At 42.6% G+C, this 23,369-nt stretch overlaps 1 protein-coding gene across 1 annotated transcript in view; it reads right to left on the bottom strand.

Annotated features, from left to right (window-relative positions):
- Positions 1-813: 813 nt before the first annotated feature.
- LOC121880301 (sodium-dependent acetylcholine transporter-like) overlaps positions 814-23,369 on the bottom strand; it is a 56,763-nt gene continuing 34,207 nt past the window's right edge. Inside the window, exon 7 of the mRNA XM_042387458.1 lies at positions 814-999. Within this exon, the coding sequence (XP_042243392.1) occupies positions 814-999 (186 nt within the window). The remainder of the gene's footprint in view (positions 1,000-23,369) is intronic.

Raw genomic sequence — 23,369 nt, 5'->3', positions numbered from 1 at the left:
GAAATGCGAAAGAATTCATCTCGGTCGTTCCAATAGCTGGGAGGCGTATCCCATGATCCAATTTGACGAAGAACCCTTAATAATTGAAACCGAATGTGAAAAAGATCTGAGGAGGTATATTGACAAAGAGCTGAAGTTTTCTGACCTTTGTGAGAAGAGTTAATCAGTCAAATAAATTGGTAGGATTTCTACGAAGGTCGTTTACATACCTTTTTGGGTCTGCCCCTAATGCAGCTCATCAAAAGTGAAATGCTTTCCTATTTGGAGTACTGTCATCCCATATGGTCCCTGAGATATGGCAGCGACTGTCATTTGATTGAAAACGTCCGAAAGAGGGCCACCAGACTGGTGCCTGCACTCCAGCACTTCGGGTTCCATGAGCGATTAGAACGCTTGCAGTTGCCTTGCTTTAGACGTGCAAAGGTGATTTAATTGAAGTTAATAAGCACCTGAGAGTACAGAGTCGTTTGAGTTGAGTGCTTATATCTGGAGCTAGCAGGTCACCCGCCTAATCAGTAAAAACAACTACATGTGCAGAAAAGCGTAGAGCTAACTTTTTTGGAGTGGGTGTAGTGAACTCTTGGAATAAACTGCCAGAGAGTGATGTGAAGGCACCGAGTGTGAACTCATTTATGACCAGACATGAAAAATACTGGGGTAGTTTCAGATACATTCTGGAGCCAGTAAATGCTCAGTATTTGTCAACAGTGTATAACAGAGACATGGCCGACCGCCAAACTGGCTAGAGTGCCGACCAGTGGTGAAGAGGAAATGTTTAGTAGTATACTGAATGAAACTATTTAAAATATTAGCTCATTTTGTCTCAGACTTGGACCGTTTTTCCTTAGGTTCATATTGAGTTAACGTTAATACACTCACCTGGATGATAAGGTAGGGGGCCCTCGTCTTAGCCCTGATGATCCCTGGGGTGTAGAGGGCCCTGTGTTGCACCAAGGCGGGGCCCCACATATCCCGTGGGACCAACAACCTCTTGAGTGACTGTACAAAATGTAAAAAAAAAAAAAACCTATGATACAAAATAAACCGCTTCACTACACATTAATGCTATGCAACAAGTTACTTTAAGACAGTGTCAAGCTTTGGTAACAAACAACATTAAATTGGTTTATATCTACAAGTTTCATACCAGCTGGATTCGGTAAAATGCTACTGACATCCACATAAGCAGCAAGGGCAGTTCCCAATGGGAGGTTCACGGCGCCATCAGCTCGATGAACAGGCTTTGTGTGAAATATAACATAGTCTAGAACTGCTTTTAGTGCTCTTGTGGCATGGTCGGTAACGTTTCCTGGTCCCACACAGTAGGTCGAGGGTTCGAGTCCTGGCTGGTGAGGTCGTTGATTATATACTCAAAGTCCGTGTGTTATATGGACTATAAAAGCATATATATATATATATATATATATATATATATTTATTTATTTATTTATATACAGTGCTATTAAGGTTTAGCTTTAAGTAATAAATCTGAGCCTTATAAGAACCTGGTGGAGATAATGAACATTATAGTGTTTACCCTGCTTATTGGTGTGACCAATAGTAGCAGGGGTTTGTTTCTCTATGCCTCACCTTAGCTTCGTCTTTATTCAAGACATCTTCATAGGCAACTGACTTTACAGGGACTGAGACAGGCTTATATACGAAGGGTGACCTTGCATAACACCAGGACAGGTCAATAATATGAGATCCACTTATCCATATACCACCTACACCGCACGTGAAATAAGAGCTTATACAAATGGGCGACGTAACAAGTCAAGTCAGGTCAGGTCAAAAACATGAGACCCACTAATCATCTACCTCAAATGCTTTCAAAGCATTTTTAACCTTGGGCCACTGACAAATAAGTTTATGTAACATTATCAGTTTTGTACTGACCATCACTAAGGTTTATAGAATTCATTTCCCTAATTAGACTTGCTTCAACCAGAAATCTTTCTGTGACACATGTTGATTTAAACACTTCCAAGAGATGATTATTGTTCCTTATTTGAACGAAAAGTGAACTGCTTTCAGATGCTGTTCTAATATTATACTTGTGCTGTTTTATTCTAAGTTGCAAATGCTTTCCCAGTCTGACCTACATAATTTCCTTTACAATTACTACATGGAATGCAGTAAACACTTCTATTTACATTCAAGGTTGGGCTATTCTTAATTAACATATTAGTAATAGTTGAGTCTTACTTAAAAACCACATTAATGTTAAGAAATTTAAGGGATTGAACTAACGGGACAAATTCATTGCGATAAGGTATAGTAAAAATATTCTTAAATGCAGGAATTTGTCTAGTTTGAGTACAATAAAAGGATTTTGGGACAAGCTTAATGATTTTTAATGATCTTGTCCCTCGTATTACCATCAAAATTGAAAGAGAAATAAATGGATCCTTTCCATTTCTTGATATGCTTATCATGAGAAATGGTCATAACTATAAATTTAAGGTGTACAGAAAGCCTACACAGGTGGACAGTTTCATACATTTTTTATCGAGTCGCCTTGAGTCTACCAAAATTAAATTTTTTTCTGATATGTTTTTGAGATGTTTGCGAATTTGTGACCCTGAATTCATTGAAGAACTGCGACACATGCAGTTCATTGCTCAAAAACTTGGCTACCCTTCACTGTTTGTTCATCCCTTTATTGTACTCATACTAGACAAGTTCCAACATTTAAGGATATTTTGATTCTATCTAATAGCAAGGAATTTGTCCCTTTAGCTCAATCCCTTAAATTACTAAACATTATGTAGTAAATGAAGTATTTTGTGTGTGTGTGTATGATAATAATAATAATAATAATAATAATAATAATAATTAACGGTTTGTTGAATGAGCATAGCAGCGGGAGGCTGAAAATATACAGTTACATAACTGGGTAATGGGTCACTGACTGATATATATATATATATATATATATATATATATATATATATATATATATATATATATATATATATATATATATATATATATATATATATATATATATATATATATATATATATATATATATATATATATATATATATATATATATATATATATATATATATATATATATATATATATTTTTTTTTTTTTTTTTTTACGAGAGTTAGCCCACCGGGGCACAGGTCAAACGACCCACAACGGGACCTGGGGGCGAAAAAATAAGAACAGAAAATATTTGAAACTAGAGAAGAAAAGGATTATACTGTGTTAATCTACACCACGAAGATGCCGCAAACCAACTTTTTAAAGTAAGACAGATTGTATAAGTATGAAAACACAGAAGAAGCCAGAGCATTCCACAGTTTGGCTGTGTGAGGAAAGAAGGTTATAACCGGTTATTCTCGTGAGACCGACATCCACAGAGAAAGGGTGGGCACCGCGGGCAAGACGTGTGTTGCGATCCCACTGCCTTGCCGGCGGTACACAGGATGCCAAATCCACCGAACATTGCCCGTTAAAGTACCTGTAAAAGAGAGAGAGTGAAGCAACATTGCGGCGAAGACATAGGGAAGAGAAATTGTCGACTAAAGAAGGAGAGTTAATAAGACGAAATGCCTTTGATTCCACCCTATCTAACAGTTGGACAGAAGAAGAGCCATCCCAGATATGAGAGCAGTACTCCAAGTTAGGACGAATGAATCCCTTATATACTTGGAGCAACTGCTCAGGAGTGAAGCGGCTACGACATCTGTACAGCATTCCCAGCTTTCGGGAGGCAGCTTTAGCTATATTAAGGATGTGTGATTTCCAGGACACATTTATTTCAGAATTTGGCAGAATGATAGCGTCCTGAAATGTAATTGGTGGGAGATCATCTAATTTAGAAAGTGTAATTGGTAAATACTGAGTTTTATTACTATTGAATTTAACCAAGTTTGTACCTCCCCATTCAGAGATGCTGCACAGATCCGCATTGATAGAAGTAATGATATCAGCTCTAGAAACAGATCAAGTTTGAGATTTAGAAGGAAGGGCAAAATGTGAAGAGTGAAGAATAGAATCATCAGAGTAAGAATGGATAGAATTAGTTGTAGTGTGAAGTAAATCATTGATAAAAAGAAGGAAGAGAGTAGATAAAAGAACAGAACACTGTGGGACACCACTATTGGTAGAGAAACAGCGAGAGATCGATCCCTCGACAACAACTGCCCTGGATCGGTTCTCAAGGAAGCTAGAGATTAGAAAAAAAAGTGGGGGAGAGAAACCAAAAGAGGGAAGTTTAGAAAGCAAAGACTTACGCCATACCCTGGCAAATGCTTTAGAGATGTCGAGGGCCATGCCGAAAGTTTCCCCATAATCCCTAAGAGATGATGACCAAAGATGGGTGCAATAGGAGAACAGATCACCAGCACATCTCGCCTGGCGAAAGCCATACTGGTGATCCGACAAAAGAAAATGGCGTAACATAAATATCATAAGTAACATAAGCGATCAAATATGATATATAATAAAAAGGTAGGGCGAAGGTCATCTGCAGGGTATTTTAGCATAATAACAGTGCACAAAGCTAACATTGGCTGGGAGTGAACACAGTGGTTCATTACGAGTTGTTAATAATTTTTCAATGATTGGGACTTGGTTGTTCTTATAGTGATCAGTACATGCTCGTATGGGCTGGAAGCGGTTGTGGTATCGAATAGCAATTCGCGGACGAAGATAGTGCAAAAGATTCTCACCATGGGTGGCAACCCTGGTTGGTTCTCTCGAAAGGGCAGTTCCAAAGATGTCGAGGTCTTTAAACTTCCAGGGGAACATATGAGCACGGGAATCGAGGAGACTGCCGTGGAAGCGGGTCAACAAATTGGAAGGTTACAGAGAAATAGTCCTCGGAATGCTGACAAAACTAAATTAGGCAGGGAGTTAAAACCTAAATACGAGAAAGGGAGGACTCAGATCACAGCTAACTTAAATGTCTACTACGCAAACTGTAGAAGTATGAGAAACAAACTGGATGAAATCAGGGAGTTGGTATGTACCGAAAAAATCGATATAATAGCATTCACCGAAACATGGATAAACTTAGAACCACGTGAGTTACCTGTCGAATACCAAATTGCAGGTTACAAATTATTCCATACCGATAGGCAGAGTAGGAAAGAAGGCAGAGTAGCAATCTATGTCATGGATAATCTGAAGTGTGAAATAAATAAGGAAATAAAAACAACTGAATACAGAAAAATTTGGGATAGAATTAAAAAATGGTAGGGAAAAATTAATCACAGGGGAAATATATAGACCTCCCAATCTTGATAGAGTTAACGAGCGACTTATTTGGGATGATATACACAGGGCATCTAGACATAGCAAAGTCTGTACAGTTGGTGACTTTAACTTTAGTCAAATAGATTGGATCGACCTTACTGGTAACTCTGAATCAGAGGATTTTCTTGAAATAGTTCAGGACTGTTTCCTAAGTCAACATATAGCTGAACCCACCCGGGCTAATAATATACTCGATTTAGTTCTGTCAAACAGAGAAAACCTCATTACTAATGTCGAGGAAGGGAAGGAATTTGCTAACAGCGATCACAAAGAAGTAAGATTCAAATTAGAATTTAATGGTAAATGCAAGGAAAATTCCACTAATGTCCCAGATTTCAGAAGACCTTTGTTAGTTTGAAAAGGCAGCTGAGAGAAGGGGTATCACGTTTGGGATGGATTACATGACCTAATGTGAGGTGTTGACATCAACATAAGTAAATTTGCTGATGACAGCAACGGGATATCAAATGAACAACAATGTTATTGTAAGGGCGGAAACCATCTTCCTGCTGGTTACCGCTGCTAACTCGCTCGTTTGCTGGTGCGGACGACACTTGGGGTGGTTGGACAGAGGTGAGAACGGCAGGGTCTATCTGGGTCACGGGCAGATTCAACCCAGCCGCCATACAGTCACTATCTAGCTACCCCGCTGTTCGTCAAATTCTGGCTGTGATCTCAACGTAGGTCCTGGACTTGTGGGCTGTGTCCCCAGACCTTCACCTATCGACTGTCAATTCTCTGGTCATCTATCACTACCATTCTACTAACGTCAGTTCATCTCATTCCGTCTGTGCCCTGGTGTTCTCCTGCCATTTCAAGACGTCGCTCTAGTGTGGAGTTGAATGGACGCTTCCCTACCCTGGATGTGCATCACCGTGTTCCAGAACCTTCCCCCAGGGCCACTGCCGTAGGAAATATCTGTTCATTGTTTGATTCTATCAGTTGTTGACTCCCATTAATTGTTTGATTCTATTAATTGCTGACTCCCATTATTTGTTTGCTCCCTTTAATTGTTTGCTCCTTTTAATTATTTGCTTCCATTAATTGTTTGACTCCATTAACTGTTGACTTGACTTAATTGTTTGACTCCCGTAATTGTTATTTGATGTTTGTTGAGTGGTGTCAGAGTTTTGTGTTATATTTTTTATAGTAAAGAGATGTCAATCTCAAACGGTTGTTTGTTATTCCTCAGAAAACCTTGACTTTCCTTTATTAAGATCCTGATTAGTCTGGTTAGGGATTTCTATCCCTAAGTCCCAGGCCTTTACAGTTATCGAGAAATCTGACTGTGAGAAAGATTTAGGAGTAATGATGAGTAGGGATCTTAAACCAGTAAACAATGTGTATTTGCTCGAAACAAGGCTAATAAAGTACTTGGGTTCATACTAAGGAGTGTTAGTTACAAGACTAGCGAGGTCATCCTAAAACTATATCTTGCGCTTGTGAGACCTCACTTGGATTACGCAGTTCAGTTCTGGTTACTGTACTGAAGAATGGATATAGAATCCCTAGAGAAAATCCAGAAGTGAATGTCATGACTAATCCCGGGCATTAGGAACCTTGAGTACAGAGACAAGTTAAAGCATCTTAATTTGCACTCCCTCGGGAGACCTAGAGTGAGGGGCGATATGATCGAGGTGTATAAATGGAATTCAGGGCTAAACAAAGTTGATATAACAAAGATACTCAAACTATCGAACCAGGAGCGAACTAGTAACAATGGTTTTAAATTAGACAAATTTAGATTTAGGCGCGAGATAGATAACATTGGTTTGGAAATAGAGTAGTGGATGAGTGGAAAATGTTACCAAACATCATCACATCATCATTAACTCGAATACACAGGATAGCTTCAAACATAGGTTAGGTGGATATATGAGAGATAGGGGTTGGGTGTAAATGGGACTGCCCAGTATGGGTGAACAGGCCCGTTGCAGTTTCCTACATTCTTATGTTTTTATGTTCTTATGAGGTCGTGTTGGTGATCAGAGAGAGCCGAGAGTATCATTGTGTTGCGGGCTTCTTGATATGTAGAGTAGGGGGAGGGAGGGATATTATTGATTGCCCTCTTTTGCACCTTTTCTAGGCGTTTCCGTTGTGTGGCATTTAGGGAGGAAGACCAGGCAGGGGAGGCATAGGTGAGCTTTGGAAATCTGAATATTGATTAAGCACAGAAGGGCTAGGGCGCGATAATTCCAAGGGACTAGAGTGGGCAGAGGAGGTGGAGACGAAAACTGGAAAATTTGAAAATAATACTAACGTGTGTTTTCCAATTTAGTTTGTTATCTATAGTAACGCCGAGGAGCTTGGTGGAGTCCACAACCTGGAGTGTGTTGGGGCCCAAAGTAATGGAGGAGGAAGGGACAAGTTCAGAGGAGAGATTGATGTGCATAACCATGGTCTTGGTATGGTTGATGGTTACATTGTGTGAGGTCACCTCACGTAGGACTAGAGTGTGTTTTCCTGGGGCTGGGATAGGGCATGTAGCTGAGAGGATAGATAGGGTTCTGTCAGGGGAGGGTACCAAGCCAGAAGTGTGTCTTAGTGTACGAGGTAACGACATAGGAAAGGTTTGGAGTGAGGAACTTTTCAAGAGGTAGAGGGAGGCGCTGGGGAAGGTTAGAGATAGGGGAGGGATCCCGTAAGTATGTGGTGTCTTGCCTAGAAGAGGAGTTGGTGGTGAATGGCTGTCCACGGGTTCGATTCCCGGGCCGGTGGAAGTTGTTTGGACATACTTCCTAGCCCCCATTAGTCCCTGTTCACCTAGCAGTAAAGTATGTACCTGTTGTAAGTCGAAAGTTGCGAATTCGTATTCAGGGAGTTGTTGGAGCTTCCAATAACTTGATGACATAAACCATTGACTCTTCAGGCTTCTACGCCCTTAACTCATGAGACATAAAGGCAAGCATGAACTTAGCATGCTTCCCTGTTGGGCGCTGTAAACGCTTCTGCGCTTCACCTTACACAAGGATGTAGGGGGGTGCCCAATAAAAAAAATAAAAAAATAAATAAAACACCTTCTCTCGGCTGCCAGTTCAAACTATCAAAATTTGCCCTTCTGAAATCTGGGACTTTAATGGAATTTTCCTTGCGACTGCCATTAAATTCTAATTTGAATCTTACTTCTTTGTGATCACTCTTAGCTAGTTCGTTCCCTACCCCGACATTACTAATGAGGTTTTCTGTGTTTGCCAAAACTGAATCGAGTATATTATTACCCTGCATGGGTTCGGGTATATGTTGAGTTAGGAAACAGTCCTGAACTCATTTAAGAAAATCCTCTGATTCAGAGCTACCAGTAAGGTCGACCCAATCTACTTGAATAAAGTTAAAGTCGCCTACTATACAGATTTTGCTATGTCTGGATGCCCTGCGCATTTCATCCCAAATTTGTCACTCCTTAACTCTATCAAGATTAGGAGGTCTATATATTACTCTTATGATTATTTTTTCCCTACCATTGGTTAATTCTATCCAAATTATTTTTGTATTCAGTTGTTTTTATTTCTTTATTTATTTCACACTTCAGATTATCCCTGACATAGATTGCTACTCCGCCTTCTTTCCTAATCTGCCTATCGGTATGGAATAATTTGTAACCTGCAATTTGGTATTCGACAGGTAACTCACGTGAGTCTAAGTTTATCCATGTTTCGGTGAATGCTATTATATCGATTTTTTCGGTACATACCAACGCCCTGATTTCGTCCATTTTGTTTCTCATACTTCTACTCTTTGCGTAGTAGACATTTAAGTCAGTAGTTTTCTAAGTCCTCTCTTTGTCACGTTTAGCTTTTAACTCCATGCCTAATTTAGTTTTGTCATAATTCCTAGCACTATTTCCATGTAACCTTTCATTTTGTTTACCCGCTCCCACTGCAGTCTCCTCCACCCCCGTGCTCCGTGCTCACATGTTCCCCTAGCAGTTTACAGACTTTGACATCTTTTGAGCTGCCCTCTCGAGAGAACCAGCCAGGGTTGCCACCCTATCCCGAGACAGATGCACCCCATCCCTAGCATAAAGGTCCCTTCTGCTGTAGAAGTTGTCCCAGTTGTCAATGAATGGGACTGATATTGATTTGCAATACCTGTCAAGACGGCCGTTGGCACCAACTGTCCTTGACAACCATTCACCGCCAACTCCTCTTCTCGACAAGGCACCACATACTATCGGGATCCCTCCCCTATCTCTAACCTTCCCCAGCGCCTCCCTATACCTCTTGAAAAGATCCTCACTCCAAACCTTTCCTATGTAGTTACCTCCTACACTAAGACACACTACTGGCTTGGTACCCTCCCTTGACAGAACCCTATCTATCCTCTCAGCTACATGCCCTATCCCAGCCCCAGGAAAACACACCCTAGTCCTACGTTTCCTATCTCATGCACAAAAAGTCCTATCTAAGAACCTCACCTGGCTGTCCCCAACTACCACGACTTTAAAACTGGGCAGGGTCTGAACAACTGCCCTTTTCTCTCCTGGCACCACACCGTCCTGCCACTTCTCTTCCTCGCCCCGCCTCTTCCCTTCCTCGTCCTGCCTCTTCTCTTCCTCGCCAGCTTCCTCCAACACTTGGTAGGGGTTACTGCACTCCACACCCTGGTCAACTTTCCTGAGCCTGACCCTATTCCCCTTGGAGACAACCACTCTCCACGCCTGCTTCTCCTGACCCTCCTTCGCAGGTGTCCTGCTAGGCAGGACACCTGCATGAAGGAGTTCAGTCCTGAGCGCTACGTTCTCCCACTTTAAAACGTATATCTCTCTCCTCAACTGCCCCAGCTGACTTAACAGAGTGGCCAGGGGGTCGTCTTTCCTCACACACTGTCCCTCTTTCCCCACAACACAACGATCTACGGCGGCCATTTCAGATGGTCATTAACACAAGAACTTAGGGCATGTCCTTCTCCAAGCTTGAAGGTGACTCGAGAGGCCAATACGGGACCGGCAGGGACGTCTACATATGCTGCACGTGTGGAGGGATGGCGGTAGCGTCTTTTCGATGCTGGCGCTTGCCTGCCTCATGTGGTGCTGCCCCAAGCGTTACGGTGTGGAGTAATCGTCTCCCAGGTGAGGGGGTTGATTTAGCACTATTTCAGGTTTGTCTTAATACTATCCTTATACCTTTTCTGTTCCCTGTCAGTGTTACGCATGCCATTCGTTAGGTGACTGTAAAGTAGTTGCTTTGGCAGTCTACTGTCGTCCATGCAGGTAACATGGCCAATCCAACGTAGTTGTTCATGGACAATGGTAGCCTCGATGCTCCTACAGTTGGCGTCAGCAAGATTACTAGCATTTGTTCTTTGTCTTCTCAGCGAACTAGGAGGATGAACGTAGACTACGTTGGTGAAAGTTTTCAAGTGCCTTGAGGTGCCTCTCTATAGTTGAAGACACTGGTACAGAGTCTGCCATACGCTCTAGATCAGTGGTTCTCTGAGTCCCAGGTCACATTCCTCCCCTTGCGATCCCAGATTTCCTCAATTCCTCCCCCATTTTGAATTGTCATCTAGTAATATTTTCACCATTATACTTTTACAGTGGTAATTATTGAAACAATTTATGAAACTAAATTGCTTTATTAATTGCCATCAAATGAAAAAAAATCCTTATTTCAATGAATCATAAAACTTTCATTTGATTTAATGCCCACCTTGGCCTGCGTGCAGAGAAACTAAACTAGAAAACCGAGGAACAAATCCAGTTAGTTTTGCTCGAAGGTCACCACGCTCACAAATGTTGAGACGTCCTCGTTTTTTAGTCAACATATCCGTAACAGCACTAAAGGCACATTCAACCAAGTATGTTGTTGGGAAGGGCAAAAGCACTTGCTGAGCCTCTATAGCTATTTTTTATATTTGGCAACAACTTGGGGATCCAGCCACATGAAGTGTTGTTTTGAAGCATGAATCGGTTTCATACTGTCATCATTTTGCATGTCCATTAGCTCGTCGATCTGATCAGACTCCATTTTAGCCAGGCAGTCATTATTTTCCCAGTTAAAGAGAAATGGCTGAGCAATCCAAGAAGGGAAGTCCATTTGCTTCAGATCAATGAATCTGTCGCTCAGGTCATCATGGAGGTTGGAGAGGTGTTCTGAGATTATTTGTAAGACATTTTGTGATGGATCACATTTACTGATGTGGGAAGTGAGAGAAGTTATTTCTCATGACCTGGGCCTTCAAAAAATCCAGTTTACTGATAAAACCAAACATTTTGGTTTTGCAATCCATGAGAGTCTTCTGTTCACCTTGCAGTTCCTTATTAATGCATTTAATTTACCAAAAATATCAGCCTTGGCTTCATTGGATTTCATGAACTGGAAGTCCTCACGATCAACGTGCTCATTTTCCCTATTTTCTGTGAACATCATCCAACACTTTATTCCTCACATAATTCTTTGTCCATTCATGATTCATATCTGAAAATGTTTGCAACATAATTTACTTGAAATGGTGTGTTTCCTGGTAAAAATTGGAGCAAGTGTGGAGTGGAGTACAATATGCCAGACTGTCACTTGGAGGCTCATATCACTATTGGCCGAGGGTACGAATCCGGAATTGCCAGTGACTGTCTGAAATATCGCTAAATGTTCATTGGTTTTCACTAAAAAAAAAATTATCGTCTCAACTAGTCCGCAACTGTCAACAACTGGGAACTTTGTTGAAAAAGACAAGCTTAGATATGAAGCTTGTTTTCCAGTATTGTCCCATAATATATTTCAGACAGTCACTGCCAATTCCTGATTCGTACACTCGGCCAATAGTGATATCGGACTTCACATCCAGACCGCCAGTTATTGGCAACTTGTAATAGCCAGAGTTATCAAATGACACCCGAGCATCATATTAATATGAGCACGCTTTTCAATCCTCAATAATTGAATAGTCCCAAACAGGATTAAGTCTGGAGCAGCAGTTTTTTGTAAACTGTTAATTCGTGATCGCCCTTATAGTTGTGTATATTGGTATTTCGTTTGATACATATACACAGTGTACAAAGTACATTCTTTCCCCGTTAGGAGTTCCTCCCCTGACTGAAATTCCTCCCCAATTCCTCCTCTGGCTAAAATTCCTCCCCTTGGATTTGAAATTCCTCCCCTGAGAGCCAAGTGCCTCCCGTTTGAGAATCACTGAGTCTAGATGCACATCTGATCCGATGTTGAATCTCTACATTGATGCCCACATTGGTGGACAGGTGGGAGCCAAGATACTGAAAGTGGGTAACATTAGAGAGGGTAATGCCGTTAACCTGAGTGGATGGTGGAGATATGACTGAACCAGCGGCAGGCTGAACGAGAATCTGAGTCTTACGTACATTCACCTCAAGGCCGAAGAATGCATACGCATCTGTGTAAGTGTTCAGGATCTCCTGTAAGTCGCGTTCATTGTGAGCGACGAGGATGAGGTCGCTTGTAAGCTGGAGTCGTCTTATGATGAAAAGTTCCTTCATCCGGTACTGGATGTCTACCCCGCCGGTTAAATTGGCACTGGAACGAGTAAGGAAGGCAGCCAAGTAAATGGAAAAGAGAGTTGGTGCCAGTAGACATCCTTGTTTAACCTCGTTTGGATGGGAAAGAAATCAAACGGGGTGCTATTGTGCAGGACACTGCCGTTTAAGCCATCGTGGAGTTGCCTCACAATGACGATGAATTTTGGTGGGCTTCCAAAACGGCCGAGGCTCCGCCTGAGAGCTTCCCTGCTGAACGAGTCGAGGGCTTTAGAAAGGTCGATAAAGGCCATATACAAGTCATGACGCTGTTCTCTGCACTTCCCTGTATCTGGCGGGCAGCAACGATCATGTCAATGGTGCCACGTGATGGGAAGAAGTTTTCCGCCTCAGGAAGAAATCTGTTTAGGAGGACTCGGCCATTAGTCTTGCCAGCTACGTAGTGCAGTGAGATCCCGTGGTAGTTGCCACGATTTGTTGATGATGATGATGATAATAAAGTAAAGTGGCAAATTAATTTGCCATAGGAGAGGAGAGGAAAGAGAGAAGGAAAGAAGAGAAAAGGAAAGTTTTCATTAGGGAGTAATAGCAGGTGGGCTGTTCACCTAGGTGAGTCGAGGTGATTTGTTGAGGTGGTGGCCACACACAGCAGACGCCTGCTCGCTCAAGAGAGGCTGGGGGTGGGGAGGGGGGAACTACTCTAGCTAGACATTCATTAGTGTAATGTGTGTTTATTCATGTTTGTTAAATGGTGGTGTTATTTGTTCATATATATGTATAAAGTGGGTCTGGTTCTTCTATGTTAGCATGGAGGCTCTTGGGCCATCTTCTATGTGTTCTTGTGTTTTATTCTTCTTTTAACTGGGATAAGATTGGGTCCTCCAACTCTTCAAGTTTGCTCAAAACTCTCTGAACGTGGCTGTATATACGTGTGTTCATTGGTTCGATACTGTATAGTTCATGAAGTTTTAGTATTCTGGTGGTGTATGGGGGAAGTTGTTTTGATGTTCTACGGATAGTTTTGCTTTGTACCGAGGTGGTATTGACAAGTGCTTTGAATAGGTGTGGTTGGATGTTAGTGTCCAATTTGCCGAATCTTCGTAGTTTTGTGAGTTGTGACTGGGCAACCATTTTGCGTGTATTATGTGTTCTCTTATACCTGTTCTTGTTATTGTGAGTCGCAGTATTTCCCTTCGTTGGAGTTATTGTGTAAGTTCGTTGTTGAGTGTGATTGGTGCTGGGTTTGTTTTGGCAATGTGAATGATCTTTAGTTTCTGCGTATTAGTTTGATATTTCCACTTTTTTCATCATTATTTATTTGCTCGATGGCGTAGGTTATTTTTCTGCCATCATCATTTTGGCCTGGCCTGGATGTCGGATGATTTGGGTGACGTCATCGGCATCGACTATGTATTCTCCGTGGGTAGGAGGTGGCATATCAGACATGTATATCGTGTAGAGTGTTGAAGAGAGGTTACTTCCTTGTGGTACTCCGCTGTATAACTTGATGCTTGGGCCTATGTGGCTACCAATGATGATTTTTGGCCTCTCTGTTATCAAGGAAGTTACAAAGAAAAGAAGTGAAGTTGTTGGGGAGTTCTTGGTTGGTTATTTTGTATTTGAGCCTTAAGTGCCAGACCGTGTCGAATGCTCTTGTTACGTCCCTTAATAATACGTTACATTGATCTCTATTGTGCACTGCGTTAGCTATGTTTTCGTAAACTGGGGCTGTAACTGTATGGGTTCCTCTATGTTTTCTAAATACGTGCTGCCTGTGGTTGTATTTCTCTTCAAGTTCGAGGTGTGCTCTCAGTCGGTGGTTCATGATTTTCTCCAGGAATTTTCCCGGTGTTTCTAGATGAGAAATTGGTCTGTAGTTTGATACTTGTGTGGGGGATTTACCTTGTTTGGTATAAGTCCTATGCTCGTTGTTTTGAATTTCCTCGGAAAGTAACCAGAGGCAAGTGATGCATTAAAAATGTTTCTGAGTTGGTGTATCATGTTGTTTGGTAGATACTGGAAAATGTGTTTGTTTATTTTACTGATGCCTGTAGCTTTGTTCTTGAAACTGGCTATTGTTCTGTCACAGTCTGACCGGTCTTCCCTTCTCCCATATATTTCTCCAAGAGAGAGTGGACACGGCTGGTGAACAGAGGTTCTCCTGCTTTATCCACTTCGGCTGGGATGCCATCAGGCCCTGTGGATTTGTTATTTTTCATCTGCTTGGTGGCAGCAGCTAACCTCTCCAGGGATGGAGGATAGCTATGGTAGGTCAGCTCTGGGTGCTGAGCGACCTGCTGGGTAGTCAGGACAACCCCATCAGTGTTTTGGTTGCGAAGAGAATAGTAGTGCTCTTTCCACTGCTGACGGATGCCTTCTTCATCTTTAATGAGGGAATTACTGTCGGATAAGAATAGGGGAACCGCGCCATGAATTATTGGGCCATATATTGTTTTAGTGGAATTAAAAAATCGCAAATGATGTGTTGACCCGCATTTTTTTCATTTCACGCACTATATGTTTCCACCATTCGTTCTTTAGTTTGCGAAATCACACTGGGCCGCCGCTTTCTTCTCGTGGAAGGTATCAGCTTTGGTTCGAGACTAAGCGTTGTTCTGCCAGTCAATGAAAACAGCACTTTTACCATCGACGAGTGCTTTGATTTCCTGGTTATTTTCATCGAACCAATTATGGTGTTTTCTTCCGATCTAGCTAATGGTCTCGCTGCAGGTTTTTGTCTTGACAGCGTCGAGATTATCCCATTCGGCACTCAGATTTAGGTTGTTAGTTGTAGGGTTGTTTATTAGCCCATCATTGAGCTGCTCTCTAAAAGCATGTGCTATGGCTTGATCCTCCAGTCTCTTCGTGCTAAAACCTCTTCTGGAGGTTTTTTGCCTTCGCCTTTTTGGGGCAACGTGAAGGGAGCGTTTGGTTCTGACGAGCCGCTGATCTATGTCACAGTAGTCTGAGCCACACCTGGTGCGGGAGATGAGGCGATCTCTTTATCTGACAATGATGTAGTCAATGAGATGCCATTGTTTAAATCGTGGGTATTGCCAAGAGCCCCTGAACTTTACGGCCTGTCTAAACAAGGTGTTGATGATAGTGAGGTTGTGTTCAGCACACTTGTTGAGGAGAAGTACGCCGTTGGGATTACAATTGCCCACTCCATTTCTTCCTATGGTTCCCTGTAACATGTCAGCATCTCTGCCAATGGGGACAGAGGTTAGTACTCTGTCAAGGTCGGCATAAAAGGCCTCCTTGATACCATCATCTGCATCCAGTGTTGTGGCGCATGCACTGATGAAGAAGGCATGGCGCGAGTGATTCAATGGGACTCGGAGCGTCATGAGGTGCTCGTTGATCCTAACAGGCATTTTAGTTAGCCTGTGTAGGATGGATTGGCGAATGACAAAGCCAACTCGATAAATGCAGTTTCTTTCCAAAGCAAGCTTATCCTTGTAGAAGAAGGTATAGCCAGACCCCCGTTCTGTGAGTCGACCCTTGTCTGGGAACAGGGACTCACTGATGGCTGCTATGCCGATGTCTTACCTAGACAATTCTTTTACCACTAGGGCAATTCTTCTTTCAGGACGCTCATTTGTGCCAGTATCCAGAAGTGTCCTGACATTCCATGCAGCGACCATAAGAGGCTGTATTGTTTGGTTTTTGCTTTGATCTTTGATTTCGATTATTTTTTTGTTTAGGCAAGCTATGTTTAGGGCACCTTTTCTAGCCTCCTCCCTATGTGGGGTGAGCAGAGTGGCTCCTGGAAATGACTGCTTAGTTGCACAGACAGGGCCGGATTGCACTGCTGTCTAGATCCCAGTGTATGAACGACCATCTTATTTATGCCGACCATGTACAGAGTTGTGACTAGAGACTCCTGTGAGTCATCTCTACCTGTCTCCGTCACTTGTCTGTCGTCATAGGACTTTTGGGGTTTTAGGGGTTTTGATGATGATGAAAAGCATGATGAGTTGGATAATGGCTTCATGCGAGTTGATTTTTGCCGTGAGGCAGGAGCGCAGGCTACATCCACACATCTTGGCTCTCCCTTTTCTTGGTCCAGCGGTGCAGGTAGCTGCAACGACTGGGGAGGAGGAGAGTTGCAATGGACTGACGATAGCCTGTCCATCATGCATTGCCTTCATCCACTGGTGTAGTCATTGGGTTTCCATGTTGGTCACCTTTTCTGAATATTCTGCCATTGGGGTCTCACTGGTGCTCTGCTCATGTATGCGATGCCTGCCTCGCCTCTGGATACTTCCCTAAGATGTTCAAAATCGCCGTTATCCGCCTGGGAAACGATGGAGGACATGCTTGGGGCTCAAGTCACAGCCACACATGAAGGTTGGAGAAGTCAAGACAAATAGTCGTGGGGGAAAGGTTGGAAAAGAAATTTAACGAGTTAAACAGAGGGGGGCGACACCCCTTGTTTTACATATTACAGAGTTTGTTGGCTAACTAAGCTAACCTTGGATTTAGGATGATGTTGCACAATGGCTATTTTGGTTGGTAATGACTAGTTTGATTTTACAATTACATGTTTATTAAAATCTTAATACTGTATTACGTTGTGGACTCACTATATTGTGACTTGTTAAATGTGACGTTATATCATCTGAGTTTAATCTAAGGTGGATCGCTGTGGCGGACATAGATGGGTCGCGGGTTGGGTTGTTGTAGTGCAGGCAGACTCTGGGGCCACATAGGTGGTCTGGACTGTGAGGGTCGTCCAGGCGCTTGTCCCAAATTTTCTTCCCTTTTCTTCCTTAGGCGATGGAACCTGACGTTGAGGGCCTCCGTTTCATTTCTCAAGTGGATGGTTTCCATTGTCTCCTGGTAGGGTGGCTCTTGGCCACTGGCTGACCTCAGGCATATATTTGGAAGATCTGTAGTTGTTGTAGTCTGGGCTTCCCGAGTATGACGAGTGGTACGTGTAGGTACTCCAACACGGGCCTCACCAGGTCCTTATACAGGTGAACTTGTATCTTCTCAAGCATCAGTTTAAAACGTTTTAATTTTGCGGCTGCGACTTTGACTTTCTCTATTCTGTCCTTCACGTGTGAAATGATCCCCGTCCGAGAGATTATGAGGCCGAGCAACCTGCCTTGTTTAGAGTACTCAATCTCTTCGTCGTCGATCATCAATGGCGCCGGCTTGAAATTGGCTATGGGTATGACCTCGAATTTCGTTTTGTTTGTTTTTATCTTTCATTTCTTTTCATGCCCCGCGATATCCTATATTGCCCGAGCAGTGAGTCGCGCCATCCTTGCCGTGGACCTTCCTGGGCAGGTGACGATCTGTGTCACATCGTCGGCATACATGACGTACTCGCTGCCGACGATTGGGGGTGGCAGGTCAGCCGTGTAGAGAGGGTAAAGGGTTGTTGAGAGACAAGAGCCCTGAGGCACAACGTTCGAAAGTGAGAATTCCTCCCCACCATGTTCTCGCATCTTGATTTTGGCTCTGCGGTCCTTCAGCAGGCGCGTCAGGTTATCGGCACTCAGAACTGCACCTCGGCGAGGCAAGATCTTCTCTGCTCCCGAGGTACTACGTGAACCTGACGATGAGGCTAACCTGTGACCAGGCGAAGGTCGTAAGACTGTATCCAATCACATGTCCTTCGCGCAAGCAACTAAACCCCCTTGTCCTAAGGAAGTTTTTTGACTCCTTGGGAATTAGGGGGGTGTCAAGGGTCGTCCGCAGACCAGTGAGTGGTGGCCTTATCGTCACCTTTGCGGAATGGGGACAGGCCCAGCAAATAGCCAACATAACAGAAATTAACGGGACCAAGATACTAGTGGAACCTCACACAGAGGATAACTTGGTGTTGGGAGTCATCTCCCACACCTAGATAGAACACCTTGAAAATGAAGAACTGGCCGAGCTGATCGGAGACCAGCTCTCAATAGTACAGAAGCTGACCAGCGTAACTGCACTGGTTGGTTACCCAAAGAATCTACCAAGCACAGTATTGCTGGGATGGGAGAACATCCCAGTAAGACCGTATGAAAGAAGACCAACAAGGTGTTACAAATGCCAGAGGTATAGCCATCTGGCAGGGAAGTGTCGAGCTCGGGATGTCTGTTGCAGTTGCGGGACACCCGGGCACCAGCACACCAACTACTCGGCTGCCGCCAAGAAATGTGCAGCTTGTGGTGGCCCTCACTCCTCCTCCGACCGGGAGTGTCCCAAGTGGAGGGAGGAGTGTAGGGTGGCTAAGCTGCGAGGCAAGAAAAAACTGAGCTACAAGGAGGCTCTCCTTGTAGTGAAGACTGAAGAAAAGAAGAATCAAGACCCCCAACAAGACCACAGAAAAGAAAAATCAAGACCCCAAGAAGACCACGGAAAAGAAGTCAGAATTAATCAAGACCGAAGAAAAGACAAAAAAGCCAGATTTAATAACATTAAAACCATCAGCGTTTTTAAACTTGGACGAGAATATGCCAGAACAAGACCAAGAAGAAGAATGGAAATTGAAAAGCAAAAAGAACAAAAGGAAGAAGTTCAAAGAAAACTACTCAAAAAAAAAACAGTTTCGGCCAAAATAGCCTAAAAGCGAAGTGTCCAGTAATCTCCACACAAGCCAAGGTTATCTAATAGCCGCAGTTGTATGATCTTATACTGCAGCCCAGCATGCCAAACCTTGTCAAATGCCTTGCTGACATCCCTCATCATAATGTTGCACTGCAGGCGGCCAGTCATGGCGTCGGCGATCTGCTCGTAGGCCTGGGCTATGGCGGTGGATGTACCTCAGTACTGGCGGAAGCCGAACTGGCGGGGATTATGTACGTCTTCGTCCTACCACCGATTGTTTACTATTCTTTCGAGGATTTTAGCTGGTACCTCCAGTAGCGATGTCGGTCGAAGGTTTCCCTGCTTTTGGTATGAGGTGGATAACGGCGATTTTGAACATCTTAGGGCGAAGCAGGCATTGCATATAGTGTGATCAATCTTCTCTATCTTGTTGTCGGGGAGGTGGGCCACGATCTTCTTGTTAATATGGCTTTGTCCGGGTGACTTATTTTTAAACCCTTTTAAGACGGATGACTCACACACACACACACACACACACACACACACACTACATCCTTGACCACCAAAGGGTCAAGACGTACCTGGCGCTCCTCTGGGAGCAGCCAGGTCAACTCCCTCCCCTGAACCCTCCCCCCCACCGGAATATTAACAAGTTCTCGCCAGAAGTTACAATATCATTTAGGAAAGGAATGGAACCAGTGTTGAACAGAGGTGAACAGTGGTGAACACTGTTTAAGTCAGTGAGAACAACTCAACAGTAACAGCCGAGTCGTACCCAAGTTAAAATTCACAAAGTGAGGTCCCAGGTACCCAGTGATAACTGCCCATGAGACCAAACAACAACCAGGGATGTGTTAATCAGTCTACGATAGGAAGGCCTGGGGCCACATCTCACTCATATTACACCATCTGTGAGGGAATTACTACACCACGTGAGGTTCCTCATAACACCATCTGTGAGGGAATTACTACACCACGTCAGGCCCCTCATAACACCATCTGTGAAGGAATTACTACACCACGTGAGGTTCTCCATAACACAATCTGTGGGGGAATTACTACACAATCTTGCAAGTGGAATTATTTATAGCAATATCTCTGATCACTTCCCATTTTTTCCCATGTATAAAACAGCCACAAGACCTGAAAGATCTAGTAGAGTCTCAATACAATATAGAGACTACTGCACCGACAACATGCTCCTTTTTGAAAACGACCTAATGAATGCTAATTGGGATCTTGTCTATGCCTCCGACAACCCTAATGTGAACAGCTCCAACTTCAATGTTTGCTTTGATAAATGTTTCCTGATCAAGACTAAGTCAGAGAAAACTGTACCCATTTCCAAACCCTATTTCACAAGCGAAATTAAGACAATGATAAAAGAAAAACACAAACTCCAAACGAAATTTGCAAAAAGACCCATAACTTTCGGTGATGCTTACCGAAGTATCAGAAATAGAGTAACTCAAGCAGTTAGAAATGCCAGACGTAGCTATTGTACAAATAAGCTCCACTCTGCATCAGGCGACAGAAAGAAAACCTGGAATGTCATAAATTCTATTCAGAACAGGAACACTCAGCCTTCGGCCTCCCACTCAGCTTTTACGATAATGATTCAACCACTTCAATGAATATTTTATTAATGTTGGCAAAAATCTTGCAGAGAGCATCCCTGATCACCATCAGGAATTTAGAGCCTGCCTGCAAAACAGACAGCAAAACGAGCTGTTCTTATCCCCTGTCACAGCAGATGAATTACTGGCCATCATAAAAAGTCCAAAGATGTAGCAGCAGGCGAAGATAATATACCAATGAGCATCATTAAGAAAGTAGCCAACTAATTACTATATGTTCTCCTACACGTTTGCAACTCCTCCTTCACTAGTGGTGCCTTTCCGGATAAACTGAAAATTGCTAAAGTTCACCCAGCATATAAAAAATCTGGGGACAAAGGTCTCTTCAAGAATTACCGCCCCATATCAGTCCTCCCAGCCTTGAGTACGATACTGGAAAAGCTAGCATGTAGTAGACTAAATTCCTTCTGCAATGCCAATAACATCTTTACAGACACCCAGTTTGGATTTAGAGCTAGAAGGTCGACTGAGAGTGCCCTGCGATCCTTTACTAACGACATCTTAAATTTCTTTGATGACAGTCAGTTCACAGTCGGTATATTCTTGGACCTCTCTAAACTTCTAAGGCCTTCGATACTGTCGACCATACCAACCACCTTTCAAAGCTTGAATATTACGGCGTAAGGGGCCTGTCCCACAATTGATTTACCTCAAATCTGGAGAACAGGATGCAGTATGTCTGCTCTAATAATCACCAATCTGACTCCTCGCCAATCTTGTATGGTGTCCCCCAAGGTTCCATTCTCGGTCCAGTATTGTTTTTGTTGTACATAAACGACATAGTCCACGCCAGCACACTCATAAAATACAAGTTATTTGCAGACGATACTAATGTCTATGCCAGCAACTCAGACCTCCATTCCTTGATGAGAACTATGACCTGGGTAATACGTAATAAACTGACCTTAAACTTTGAAAAACCCACTACACGATCTTTTCATAAAGAAAAACTTACCCTTAGACTTGGACCCCTGTACCTTGGTAATGCAGTCCTCAAACGCGAACAAAATACTAAATTCCTCAGAGTTTTTCTTGGTGAGAAACTTAACTGGATAAACCACATACAAGCCATTCACAGTAAAGTCAATAAACAGTGCGGTATCATGTATCACACTCAACAGTCACTCACTCCTACAGCAATGAAAAAAATCTATCATGATCTTGTTTACCAACCCCTGATATACTGTCACACACTATGGGGGGCCTCTGGCTCTGCAAAAACACAATCTCTGGTTACTGCACAAAAGAGAGTTGTACGGACAATGACCTACTTGAAAAGAACAGATCACACAAACGAGAAATTTTCTACATTGAAAATTTTAAAATTCGAAGATATTAAGACCTGCTGCTGTGCCCTCTTTGTTTACAAATCAATCAATCACTTGCTTGACAATAATTATTTCCAGTTCCGGAATAATCAGAGATGCAACTTAAGGCACCCAGAGCTACTAAGACCACCCCCCATGCTCTCCTCTCAGTCCCAAACCTCCATAAAATATCACGGTGAGAAGGTGTGGAACAACTTACCCCCACCCATCCGAGCAAAGACTATGCTCCCTTCCTTTAAATCATCTCTTAAAAAATATCTATTGTCTAAGTATTAATATTTCTTGTAATACCTACTATATTTACAGTACCTGCTTTTATTGTACCACCAAAACCGTTTTACCGGAAATTATCATGTAAATAGATAAGTAATTACCATTGCAATAAACATAATTGCCAACTAGACATAATCCTGACAGCTCTGCCCTCTTGTTCAACATTATTACTGTACAACCCATGTTGTACTGCTCCCCCATTATACTTATGTTGTTGAATTCCACTGTAATTTATGTATGCATAAATAAATACAAAAAATAAACTAAAAAAAATATTAAAATAAATAAATATTGAAGTGATAACCGTGGTAACATTATGAGATGTTCTTATTACCACCATGCTATTGTACTATTCCAGGTGATACTAAATGTTACATAATACTTCCTTGAGATAAATGTATAGTATCTATCAGGTGCCTAAAAGAGAGCTCAGGTTCTCAACTGGCTCAGCCATGTTAATATTGTTATTATTATCCACTCTGTATCTGTGTTTTTCTGGCTAAATAAACTGTTTCATATCGATCGAATTCAACGTCAGGTCCCTCCTAAAACCATCTGGGAGGGAGTGACTACACTACGTGTTTGCTGTTCAACATCTACATTAATCTGCATGTTCACTGTATGTTCCTTTACCTTTCTCTGGTGAACGCTTTTGTTAAACCACCAATGTAAGTCATTTATGTCCAATGTATATTTTTAGCCTTCGGGCTGCAGAATTTTTTCAATAAACCGTTAATTATTATGATTATTACACACACACACACACACGTAAGTTTGTATATTTTCAGCCACCGGCTGCAACTCTATTAATAAACCGTTTATTATTTATTATTATTATTATTTCACACACACACACACACATACACA

Source organism: Homarus americanus, unplaced genomic scaffold, assembly GCF_018991925.1.
Source record: "Homarus americanus isolate GMGI-L3 unplaced genomic scaffold, GMGI_Hamer_2.0 scaffold20930, whole genome shotgun sequence".
Taxonomy (NCBI): domain Eukaryota; kingdom Metazoa; phylum Arthropoda; class Malacostraca; order Decapoda; family Nephropidae; genus Homarus; species Homarus americanus.
Note: the sequence above shows the minus strand (reverse complement) of the source record. Positions and strands in the feature narration are given on the sequence as shown.